The sequence below is a fragment of the Hemitrygon akajei genome, chromosome 18, assembly GCF_048418815.1.
Source record: "Hemitrygon akajei chromosome 18, sHemAka1.3, whole genome shotgun sequence".
Classification (NCBI taxonomy): domain Eukaryota; kingdom Metazoa; phylum Chordata; class Chondrichthyes; order Myliobatiformes; family Dasyatidae; genus Hemitrygon; species Hemitrygon akajei.
In genome coordinates this window covers 78,281,421-78,294,039 of record NC_133141.1, presented here as the reverse complement: position 1 = coordinate 78,294,039, position 12,619 = coordinate 78,281,421, and the positions used below count along the sequence as shown (strand labels likewise).

Here is a 12,619-nt window from a genome sequence, read left to right as displayed (position 1 = left end):
AGGAGCTGCCCGGCTCAAGTGGCGGATGAAGGTTCGATTGTAACGGTTAAGAGGAGTTTGGATGGGTGCGTGGATGGGAGGGATATGGAGGGCTGGTACAGTTCAATGGGACTGGGCAGATTAATACTCTGGGAGGAACTAGATGGGCTGAAGGGACTGTTTCTGTGTTCAGTGACTATGTAACCTCACAAGGTTTCAGCCGAGAGACGGGGTCAATGGTCGTTTGAAAGCAGTACAGAACAGACACCTCATGTTGGCGGGTTCTCAAAGCCTTTATTCACCTCTCAGAGACACAGAAAGCAGAATAATCACTGGATATCTTTTGTTAAATCGTGCACGAAGGTCCCCCCGCTGATTCCCAAGGCCCTGTCTTGATTAGCTGTGCTCCTCCATATGAGAAGACACTACCCTTCCGTCCACCACCTTCTCCACAACGGTGATCGTCTTGGTCTTGGTCGAAACAACGGGCTCTGAAATGAAAATAGTTAGTCAGAGATTTCATTGGACGGTCGACTGATACAGTCACCAATCAGCAGTCACAAGACCATAAGACATAGGAGCAGATCTAGGCCATTCGGCCCATCAGGTCTGCTCTGCCATTCCATCATGGCTGATTTACTATCCCTCCCAAACCCATTCTCCTGCCTTCTCCCCGTAACCTTTGAAGCCCCGACCAATGGAGGATCTATCAGCCTCCACTTTCACGAAATATTGCAGGGTGAACCTGTGGAATTCATTGCCACAGATGGCTGTGGAGGTCATGATATAAGGGTATGCTTAAAGCCGAAACAATGCGCCTTATTCTGTTTGAATGATTTATGCCCTTAAATGTACCAAATGGCTCAGCCGCTGCAGTTGTCTGGTCCTAGGCTCCCCCACTATCGGAAACATCCTCTCCACATCCACTCTATCTGTGTCCTCTGATCCTAGACTCCCCCACTATCGGAAACATCCTCTCCACATCCACTCTATCTGTGTTCTCTGGTCCTAGGCTCCCCCACTATCGGAAACATCCTCTCCACATCCACTCTATCTGTGTCCTCTGGTCCTAGACTCCCCCACTATAGGAAACATCCTCTCCACATCCACTCTATCTGTGTCCTCTGGTCCTAGACTCCCCCACTATAGGAAACATCCTCTCCACATCCACTCTATCTATGTCCTCTGGTCCGAGACTCCCCCACTATAGGGAACACCCTCTCCACATCCACTCTATCTGTGTCCTCTGGTCCTAGACTCCCCCACTATAGGAAACATCCTCTCCACATCCACTCTATCTGTGTCCTCTGGTCCTAGGCTCCCCCACTATTGGAAACATCTTCTCCACATCCACTCTATCTGTGTCCTCTGGTCCTAGACTCCACCACTATAGGAAACATCCTCTCCACATCCACTCTATCTGTGTCCTCTGGTCCTAGACTCCCCCACTATAGGAAACATCCTCTCCACATCCACTCTATCTGTGTCCTCTGGTCCTAGACTCCCCCACTATAGGAAACATCCTCTCCACATCCACTCTATCTGTGTCCTCTGGTCCTAGACTCCCCCCACTGTAGGAAACATCCTCTCCACATCCACTCTATCTGTGTCCTCTGGTCCTAGACTCCCCCCACTGTAGGAAACATCCTCTCCACATCCACTCTATCTGTGTCCTCTGGTCCTAGACTCCCCCACTATAGGAAACATCTTCTCCACATCCACTCTATCTGTGTCCTCTGGTCCTAGGCTCCCCCACTATTGGAAACATCCTCCCCACATCCACTCTATCTGTGTCCTCTGGTCCTAGACTCCACCACTATATGTGGATCCTCTCCACATCCACTCTATCTGTGTCCTCTGGTCCTAGACTCCCCCACTATAGGAACATCCTATTCATGTGCACCCTATCTTGTCCTTTCATTATTTGGTAATGTCAATGAGATCTCCCCTAATTCTTCTAAACTCCAGCTAATTCAGGCTCAGAGGCATCAAACACTCTCCATTCATTCACACTTTCATTCTGGGGATCATTCTTGCGATCCCCTGCAATGCCAACACATCCGTTCTTAGACATCAGACCCAGAGCTGCTGACCATATCTGGAGTACGGTCCGACCAATCCCCTATGAAAGACGATCTGTTCCACCCAACACTTCTCAAGTGGAACCGGTCACCTCATGAGCTCAGGGATGCCAAACGTTCCAGCCCCTCATTCCCTGTCCAAAGTGTCCATGGTCCGGAGTATTCTGAGATCCAGTCCAGAATGTTCAGCACTGATTTGACACCCACCTTTCAGTGATGTGTGTACAAGGACACACTTAAGCTTGTTAAAGCTGGGGGTGGTAATGGGGACAAGTTCCCACTTCCTATTAATTGCTAGCAACGGTGTGCGTCTCAAATAGCCTCTGATAACCAAGTCCCGCTACTGAGCCCAGTGGAACAGTTTCTACTGACAGGAGAAGGGGCAAAAGCGGGTCACTGGCGCCATTAAAACCAGTCGCTCTGGGCCGACGGGGCACAGCACCCGTGGTTGTCTGCGCAACTGGAAGGAAATCTCTGATCTCAAACCTCCTGCTGCCTTATGGCTACACCCACTCATGGGGAAGGCTTCCGGAGTAAACCCCTTGGGAACGTCACAGCTATGTAGGACCCTAGTCAGACCCCACTCGGAGTACTGTGCTCAGTTCTGGTCGCCTCACTGCAGGAAGGATGTGGAAGCCATAGAAAGGGTGCAGAGGAGATTTACAAGGACGTTGACTGGATTGGGGAGCATGCCTTATGAGAACAGGTTGAGTGAACTCGGCCTTTTCTACTCGGAGGACGAGAGGTGACCTGATAGAGGTGTACAGGATGATGAGAGGCATTGATCGTGTGGATAGTCAGAGGCTTTTTCCCAGGGCGAAGTGGCTAACACGAGAGGGCACAGTTTTAAGGTGCTGGGGGGTACGTACAGTGGAGATATCAGGGGTAAGTTTATTATGCAGAGAGTGGTGAGTGCGTGGAATGGGCTGCCGGCAACTGTGGTGGAGGCGGATACGATAGGGTCTTTCAAGAGACTCCTGGATAGGTACATGGAGCTCAGAAAAATAGAGGGCTATGGGTAACCCTCGGTAATTCCTGAGGTAAGAACATGTTTGGCACAGCTTTGTGGGCTGGAGGGCCTGTATTGTGCTGTGGGTTTTCAATGTTCCTATGGTTTTAAAATTCAGGAGCGGGGGTCCACAAGGCATTCCTACGTTGGGTTCAGTGCTGACTGGCAGCTCCTGGGCCTTAGATGACACTCCATCTTCAGCAACGCAGACGAAATTCTGGAGAGACCCAGCGAGTCCCGATGTTGGGCTTCAGCCCAGATTCAGAATTAGGTTGAATATCTCCGGTGAAGATATTGCCGTGAAGTCTCTTGTTCTGCAGCAGATGAACAAGCAGTATACCACAGACCAACAATTACAATATGAAACATATCAATAAAATTAAATTAGTGTGAGCGGGGAGAAAATGGCGAGGTAGCGTACAAGGGTTCATTGTCCATTCGGACATCCGATGACGGAGGGGAAGCTGAAACAACGACTGTTTATTCCTCACCACGGACGCTGCCTGACCTGCTGAGCTCCTCCAGCATTCTGAGCGCTTTACCAAACCTTCTCAGCCCGACTGCATCGCGCACCCATGATAAAACGGACTACTCACGTCTTTCCTCCCTGACCACCGTCTTCGTAACAGTTGATGAGCTTGACGCCTGGCCAGAAGACTTGCTCCTGAAAAACAAAAGGGTCAGAGTGTGACCTTGCACTGCGGGATCGGCTGGGGGTGGGAGGAGGTAGCAACTTCCTGTGAAGTTGGGGGGGGGGGGTTGTCAGAGGTCTCAGCAACTCATGTTCTCGGTATTAATTTACCTTTTCTAAACATTTGCACGGTTCGCCCTCTTTTGTATATTGTACATTTTTAAATCAGTCTTTGTGACGTACAGCTTTTCATCTATTTGATTGTATTATATCAGTTTCCTGTTAACAACCGAGACACTACTCAGGGTAGAAGTTGTAACATGAGGGGTCCACTTTTAAGGGGAGGAAAGTATGGGAGGGTTGTCAGAGGTAGGGTTTCTTTTTGACAGAGCGGTAGGTGTTTGGAGCGCCCTACAGCGGTGGAAGGAGAGGCATATACATTTAGGGCACTGAAGAATCTCAAAGACACCCCAATACCCAGAGCCTGGACTGACACCATCTTACTGCCCTCTACTGTGCCTGGTGTCTTGTTTATTATTTATTGTCATGCCTGCACTGTTTTGTGCACTTTATGCAGTCCTGGGTAGGTCTATAGTCCAGTGTAGTTTATTTCTGTGTTGTTTTTACGTAGTTCAGTCTGGTTTTTGCATTGTTTCATGTTGCACCATGGTCCTGAAAATCGTTGTCTGGTTTTTACTGTGTACTGTACCAGCAGTTATGGTCAAAAGACAATAAAAAGTGACGTGATTTTACTTGAAGATAAGCACAGAGATGATAGGAAAATGGAGGCTATGTAGGAGGGAAGGTTTGGACTGATCTTACAGAGGGTTAGAATCCTGGCAGGACTTTGTGGGCCGAAGGGCCTGTACTGTTCTACGTTCTATGACTGGGTTGTATTCAGGTTCGAGTGTCGTCTGGCCAGTTGCTTACCCGATGCCGCCCAGCAGCCGGCGATAGGTCTCAATTTCCACCTCCAGCCTGCTCTTTATGTTCAGGAGCTGCTGGTACTCCGCGCTCATTGACATGAGTTTGGTACGGATGCCCCCCAGCTCCGCTTCCAGCCCGTTGATGGTCATCTGCAGCTTGTCCCTCTCTCCGCCGAAGCGCATATCAACCTCGTCCAGGTTCCTCTCCAGAGAGGCGATCTGCGGGCAAGGAGCGGACGGTGAGGGGGGGGTTGGGGTTTCCAGTGACCGGGCCGCGCTCTCCCCAGCTGCCGTCCTTCGACAGACGCGCGGCAGATCGCAGCCTAACACGCTGCCTCACCGCTGGGTACGGGAATGACCGGGAAGCGCACAGGAAGACTCCACAATGGGGTCTGTCATGGGTCGTCAAAATTACCCGACACTGCACCGGCCCCAGCCTACCCGCCATCCACATACAGAAAGGGTCTGGAAAAAGTGGCCGGTAACACCATGATGGATCCCACCCACCGTGCTCACGGACTGTCTGTCCCACTCCCATCGGGGAGGAGGTTTCGCCAGTGCCACCAGACTCAAAACGGACTGGTGCAGGAAATGCTCCGTGGTCCCACAGCAAGTCGTCACAACTGCCCAACACATCACCGGCATCAGCCTACCCATTGGTAGGGGGGGGAGGGGGGAAGGGGTTTGTTCACCAGGGTCCGTCCGACGACTGAGTCGGTCTCAGGGACTACACGTTACACTATGGGAATAATCAATCAATCAGTAGCCGGGTGGCCCCCTCTCCTCCCCCTCCTCCCACGGTCAGCCCAGCCCGACGGGTCACTCACAATACTCTGCAGTGTGCTCAGCTCGGTTTCCAGCCCCTGACAGCTGCGCCTCAGCTCAGTGAGCTTGGATTTCTCCCCGTCGATGGCACCCGCGTTGACGGTCATCTCTTGTTGCTTGGTCACAATCTGAAACAGTTCAATGTTCGGTGTAAATTTCATGCAGAGATCGGGATGGAAGGACACCGTGACGGTGGAGAAGGCGCAATTACATCATGTGGGGTGGGGCGGGGGGCCAGGGGACGTCAGACTGGGGAGTTCAATTCCAACGGTGCCTCTAAGGCGTCTGCTCGTCCTGCCCAAGATCTCTGACTTCTCCGGTTCCCTCCCGTATCCCGAAGACAGGCCTGCGGAGAGGAAAATGGGATCGGCCATGGTGAATTGGGAGAGCAGACACGCCATGGGCCGAATGGCCTGTTTCTGACGCCTGTGTTCACCTGGACTCGGGAACAGGTGGGTCGCTCGGCCGTGAGTCTCGACGGGGCCGGCGGGGCTTGTTCTGAATGGAATCTCGGAATAAGTATCCACTTACCTCCTGTTTGTACCATTCGTCGGTCTCTATCTTGTGCTGGTTGACCATGGCTTCATGTTTCGCCCGAATGTCTCCCAGAATCTTGAGCAAGTCCGCGGAGTCTTCATCTTTGACATCGACAGACACGTTCCCAGACATCTGAGACCTCAGGCTCCTGAGTTCCTGCAGGAAGGGAAAAAAAACTCAGCGATGTCAGCCTCCGACTCCCAGCAGTGACACGGAACAGAGACAACTCACAATGTTCGGGCGGTGACGCCCATAGCTTACATCTTCATGGTTTTTCCTGATGTAAATAAGCTCCTCTTTCAGGTTCTCGATATCTGTCTCCAGCTGACTCCTCTCGAGGGTCAGGTTGTCCAACATCATGCGCAGACCGTTGATATCGTTCTCAACGGACATCCTGATGGTCAACTCAGTTTCAAACCTATCGAGATGGGGAGAGAGCAGGAGATTCTGGTCATCGGTGGCCAGGGCTGAAGTCGTAAGGCATTTCCTGCCCCCAAAGTGTACAAGATATCTGAACCTGTACTCACTGGAATTCAGAAGAATGAGGGCTGATCTCAATAAAACACAACGAACGGTGAAAGAATGTGGAAAGGATGTTTCCTATAGTGGGGGAGTCTAGGACCAGAGGACACAGACAGAGTGGACGTGGAGAGGACGTTTCCTATAGTGGGGGAGTCTAGGATCAGAGGGCACAGATAGAGTGGATGTGGAGAGGATGTTTCCTATAGTGGGCAGTCTAGGACCAGAGGACACAGATAGAGTGGACGTGGAGAGGACGTTTCCTATAGTGGGGGAGTCTAGGATCAGAGGGCACAGATAGAGTGGATTTGGAGAGGATGTTTCCTATAGTGGGCAGTCTAGGATCAGAGGGCACAGATAGAGTGGATGTGGAGAGGATGTTTCCTATAGTGGGCAGTCTAGGACCAGAGGACACAGATAGAGTGGATGTGGAGAGGATGTTTCCTATAGTGGGGGAGTCTACGTCCAGAGGACACAGATAGAGTGGATGTGGAGTGGATGTTTCCTATAGTGCGAGAGTCTGGGGCCAGAGGACACAGAGTGGATATAGAGAGGATGTTTCCTGTAGTGCGGCAATCAAGGACAAGAGGACATAGAGAGTATGTAGAGATGATGTTTCTTGTAGTGTGGGAATCTAGGACCAGAGGGCACGGGTTAAGAACAGAGGAATGTCCTTCTAGATGGGAGATGAAACCCCATTGACTATCTGGTTCTCCACCCCTGCAGTTGAGTGAAGAACGAACATTTGCCCCAGAAGACCTGACAGTGAACCATTAAAAATATGGGATCCAATCGGGGACAGGGCTAGAAACCAAGTCGGAGTTTTGAGAGGAGATTAACTCCTGTTAACTCATTACAGGCTGCACTCCAGCATTCGCTGCATACCATGATAGAGATCAAGGAAGATGTTAAAATCTGGAGACAAAAAAAAACACAAGATGCTGGTCGAGCAGCATCTGTGGAGGGAGAGACAGTCAACCCTATATGCTGACAGTAGTCTATGTCATTTTTAGCCACACAACACACTCTGCAGATGTTGGAATTCCAGAGCAAAACACACACACACACACACACACACACACACACACACACACACACACACACACACACACACACACACACACACACACACACACACACACACACACACCCACACACACACACACACACACACACACACACACACACACACACAGTGTTTCACATGCAAAGTTTGTTCGGATACCAGTGTCACTGTATTTGTATTTGACTTTCTGAAAAACATTAGACTTTTTAATAATATTCGAGTTTTTGCGGGGGTGGGGGAGAACACGCTGAGTCCATTTCCTGTTTCTTTGCCCCAAGCTCCAGCCCAGTAGGTGGCGGTAATGGACCTCCTGCTGGTCTTCCAGTCGCCGTTAAACTTCCCGAGAAGCAGACGACGACCTGGAGGACTAATTCGGTCCATTGTCCGCCCTCCAGTGGAAGGGGGAGGGGCGGAGGAGGCGGACCCGGTCAGTTGGACCTCAATACTCGCATCGGCCGGCTCGGTACTAACTTGGTCTTGAAGTCTTCCGCCGCCAGTTTGGAGTTGTCCACCTGGAGCATGATTCCGGAGTTGGTGAGGATCAATTCGTTGATCTGTGGGAGACAGGCGGTGAACATGGACTGGGTGGAGCAAGGGAGCGTGGGGAAACACAGGCGCACTGTCCCGCTCGCTTTCGGTGTCCAAGGTTAAACCCTGACATTCAATTACTACCTCTCTCCTCCCAGCCCCCGCCTACCTCAGGGCTACGTCTTCCTCCACCAGCCCCTCACTCCTCCACCCTGCCGTTACCCGCGCCCTCTCCACCTGCCCGTCCGCCCTCCTCTCTTCTCCAACCTGCCCTTCCCTCCACCCTCTCCACCAGCCGCTCTCTCCTCCACCGTCCGTTCCCTCTGACCTCTCCACCAGCCCCTCTCTCCTCCATCCTGCCCTTCCCTGCGCCCTCTCCACCTTCCCTCCCTCTCTCTCCTCCACTCCGCCCGTCCTCCTTTCGCATTCGATCCTCTTTGCCCCGTGGGCTTTTTGCGGGTGCTCCCGCTCTCCCCCTCCCACGACCCGCAGACGGAAACTGAGGACACGCTGCGTGGGCGCCGGAAGCGCGGTGTTACTTGCCGACAGCCCCCCGCCCCACCCCCGACACCCTGGTGTTGGTCAAATCCGCAAATGGCGCGTCTCGATGGCCGAGTGAGAAACAGAGTCAATCTTTAACCCCTGCCCCGGCCTTCCCCCATTCTCCACCAGCCTTCCTTCGCACCTAACCTTCTCCCCTCTGCAGAGGGCACAGCCTCACAACAAAGGGACGGCCACTTAGGACGGAGACGAGGCGGACGGCTGAGGCGGCGGCGGTCAGGTTGGGTACCCACGAACGGGAGGATCTCATGGGCGGCGAGGCGCCTCTTCCCTCCGCTCGCCCGTGGGTCACCCTTGGGCAGGGTTCTTAACCCGCCTTCCCCTCTACCCACCCCACCAACACTGACCGTGCTCACGGGAAGCCATGGGGCAGGTGGTGGACGGTCCTATGAGCAGCCGGTGCGGATCACTACTCCTGGTGATGTGACCACTGACACCAGGCAGACACTCTCTGAACGGTATTGATAATTGTTGGGGGGGGGGGCACTCGTCGTGCAAAGACATCTCCCGGGGGGTTCAATGGCCTCTGTAACTTTGCAAAGGTGCATTTGGAAGGGGCAATAGATTAGCCAGACTGGAATGGTGGAACACACTCGATCGGCTGAATGGCCTCTTTCTACCCCCAATGTCCAATGGCCATCATCCTCTCACCCTGAGCATCTTCCCCCCCCCCCCCCCCCCACACACACACACGCCCTGGGGAGGAGGTGTCAGCTGTTTATTCCCGGGCTCTTACCTGGTCGCGGAGGTTGTTGATGGTGGCCCAGTACTCGCTGTAGTCGCGGTTGGCGGGACCGGCCTGTTGGTAGTACTCCCGGATCTGAAGCTCCAGCTCGGCGTTGGACTTCTCCAGGGAGCGCACCTTCTCCAGGTACGCCGCCAGCCGGTCGTTCAGCGACTGCATGGTCTCTTTCTCGTTGGTCAAGGCGGAGGAGGAGGAGGAGGAGGAGGACATACTGAAGCCTCCCCCGCCGCCGAACCCGCCGCTGAACCCGCCGCCGAATGCGGACATCAGGCCGGAGCTCATTCCCAGGCCGGCGCCCAGGGACGAGCCCATGCCGTAGCTGGAGACTCGACTGCTGGACATGCGGCCCTGGCCGACGCCGGACATACTGCTTCCACGCATGCGTGAGGGGGTCCCGGTCAAGCTCCGGGATCCCAGGGTCTGACGCGAGGTGCTGCTGGTGAAGCTGGATTGCATCTTGTTCCTCAGCCTGCACGAAGGCAATGGTGTGCCGGCACCTGCTCCTCGCCTCTTTATATCCTCATCCCGAGCCGGGCCACCGCCCAGAGAAAAGAATGCGCTGGGCGTGGAGCCTGGGGCTCTTTGGAGGGTCTCGAGTTACGGCGGACACACCCAGAGTCCGAAACACACGACCCCGCCGCCTCCCACGGCCGCGGAGCAGGTCTGATTCATTCTGGAGCAGAGAGAGAGAGAGAAAAAAGTTTCTCCAAGTTTAACTGTTCAAGTGCAAGTTTAATTTTCGGTGGAAATGCCGGTGAAAGTGCCAGTCACAGCGGGGAAAGGCGCCTTCATTTTCAGCCCCTGGTAGTCAGTCAGTCGGATGTGTTGGATTTCAAAGAGAGATTTCAGACGGTCAGTGGGATTCCAACGGTGGGTGCGTCGGGGTGGGGTGTGGGGACCACTGTGGGGTCTTCCGCTTCTAGAGAGTGAGTGGCCGAATTGAGTGGGGAAGACCCCCTCCCAAGGATTGCCGTGGTGCGCCACCCCACGGGGGTCACCTGAATGGCAACAGGCCTCCGGGCTTTAAATAATCCCATTCATTCAACACGACATTCAACAGTGAGATCCCGGCGGTGAGGGAGGTGGGTCTTCAGCGAGCTGTGGAGAGGGGGTGGAGGGGAGGTGGGGGGTGAACGAAGGAGGAATGGCATGGCGAGGCACTGAAGATGTCACGGTCACGCACCGCAGGGCTCGGTTCGTGACGGCGACTCGGAGCGCTGGACCCGGACTGGCCGAGGTCGAGAGCGGTGGAATTGTCCCAGCGCGGCGGCCTTTTCATCCACTTTTAAAAACTCCCCCGCACAGATTTCACACTGTCAGTGGATTCTTCACAAAGCCAGCAGAATACTACTTAACGCGTTCAGTGTGAATGTTAGATGCAGAAGGTGCATTCTTGTCCTGGTGAGGAGTCTCAGCCCGAAACGGCGTCAGTTTATTCCCCTCCATAGAGGCTGCCTGCCCTGCTGAGTTCCTCCAGCATTGTGTGTGTGTGTGTGTGTGTGTGTGTGTGTGTGTGTGTGTGTGTGTGTGTGTGTGTGTGTGTGTGTGTGTGTGTGTGTGTGTGTGTGTGTGGATCTGTGTGTGTGTGTCTGTGTGTGTGGATCTGTGTGTGTCTGTGTGTGTGTGGATCTGTGTGTGTGTGTGTGTGTGTGTGTGTGTGTGTGTGTGTGTGTGTGTGTGTGTGGATCTGTGTGTGTGTGTGTGTGTGTGTGTGTGTGTGTGTGTGTGTCTGTGTGTGTGTGTGTGTGTGTATGTGTGTGTGTGTGTCTGTGTGTGTGTGTGTGTGTGTGTTATTCCCGTAAAGTTTCAAATGACGAATAAAGTGTACTTTAATTTAAAAATATTTTGGGGATGTGACAGCGTCGGGGGGTCAGGGATGGGAACGGACACGAACCAGCGCTGAAAGGGCCGAAGGCTTCCCCAGGCAGAGACCCAGTGTGGCTGTGGGGGAGGGACAGTGTGTGGGGCGTTGCAGCTCCCGTCCCGTCGATAATGGATGTCCGGTCAGTTGTTAATTTCAAAACGTGTCATCGGCACATTCCGTTGAGGGGAGACGGGAGGAGATCTCTCGGGCAGTTCGTTACTTTAAGGGGGTTATAGCCGGGGGTGGGAGTGCGGGCATGCTCCCATTACCGATTAAATGCCCCCAACGGCGTGCGTCTCAAACAGCCTCTGACAACCAAGTCCAGCTCCCGGCCTTCACGTGTGGTTTAGCTACTAAGCCCGGCGGAGCCGTGGCTACTGACAGGAGAAGGGGGCAAAGGGGGGTTACTGGCGCCTTAAAACCAGTCGCTCCGGGCAGATGGGGCTCGTCAGCCGCGGTTGGCAGCTCAGTTAGGAGAAGGAAAACTGATCTCAGAACTCCCGCTGCCTTGCGGCTGAACCCACTCTTGGGGAGGGCTTCGGGAGTGAACCCTTGAGGGGAAAAATCCGGAGCTGGAGTCCCTAAGGCTATCCTCCGCTGACGGGCAACCCCTGCGATGCCGCGGTGTGAAGGCTGTATCGGTCTCGGCCGTTCCTGCGTGGATAGGGGGAGCTCGCCGCACAGGCAACAGCTTGTTCTCCGTATCGCTGAGCCCTGGCTCGCGTACTGGCGTGTTACGCGGACAGCCGGGGACGCAACGTTCATGGTCAACTCCGCCCCACAGTTCTTCTGAGAATGGGTGCTCCGTCAACCCGAGCTACGGTTAATAGTAGTAACCCCCCTCCCCACACACACACACAGCACTCTGGTGGCGGGGGTGGGGGGGGGGGGGAATTCACAGGGAGACCAACACATAATGCTCCACAGCCCCCGCCGCTGCCACAGCGCCCCGATCTGCACGAACCACAAGTACCAATGCCTCCAGCAATAATGATATTGCTTTTGACAAAGACAAATTGCAAAAAAAAACTCATTCAGTTTTAGAGTCAGAGTTCTACAAATTATATTGTGACCTATCATTTAATACAGATAGGACAATCTATAATAACCGTCCAGATATAATATTTCAGGATAAACAAGCAAGAATAACTAATCTAATAGATATCGCCATTCCAGGCACACACAAAGTACAGAAATCAGTAAGTGAAAAACACCAGCAATATACTGAATTAAAAGAGGAAATTGAAAGACGATGGAATATGAACAGGGTGTACATTGTCCCAGTAGTAATATCTACAACTGCTATCACCCCAAAGTCCCAATGGCATTAAACGGTGAGGGCCACTCA

The 12,619-nt window shown here is 53.4% G+C and overlaps 1 protein-coding gene across 1 annotated transcript; it reads right to left on the bottom strand.

Annotated features, from left to right (window-relative positions):
- Positions 1–251: 251 nt before the first annotated feature.
- Positions 252–9,910, bottom strand: LOC140741541 (keratin, type I cytoskeletal 19-like). Its single transcript, XM_073071842.1, has 8 exons — positions 9,399–9,910; positions 8,045–8,127; positions 6,250–6,406; positions 5,983–6,144; positions 5,454–5,579; positions 4,631–4,845; positions 3,666–3,733; positions 252–470 (listed from the first exon to the last, which is right to left on the bottom strand). Exons 1-8 carry the CDS (start codon positions 9,861–9,863, stop codon positions 376–378), a joined length of 1,371 nt encoding a protein of 456 aa, XP_072927943.1. The 5' UTR covers positions 9,864–9,910; the 3' UTR covers positions 252–375.
- Between the last annotated feature and the right edge of the window lie 2,709 nt (positions 9,911–12,619).

What these genes read in the sequence shown, in the direction of transcription:
- LOC140741541 (XM_073071842.1), bottom strand. Translation starts at nt 9,863, where the DNA reads ATGCAATCCAGCTTCACCAGCAGCACCTCGCGTCAGACCCTGGGATCC. An exon ending in TCAACAACCTCCGCGACCAG is followed by an intron (nt 8,128 to 9,398) that starts GTAAGAGCCCGG and finishes TGTCTCCCACAG; the next exon opens with ATCAACGAATTGATCCTCAC. An exon ending in ACGAATGGTACAAACAGGAG is followed by an intron (nt 5,580 to 5,982) that starts GTAAGTGGATAC and finishes GAACTGTTTCAG; the next exon opens with ATTGTGACCAAGCAACAAGA.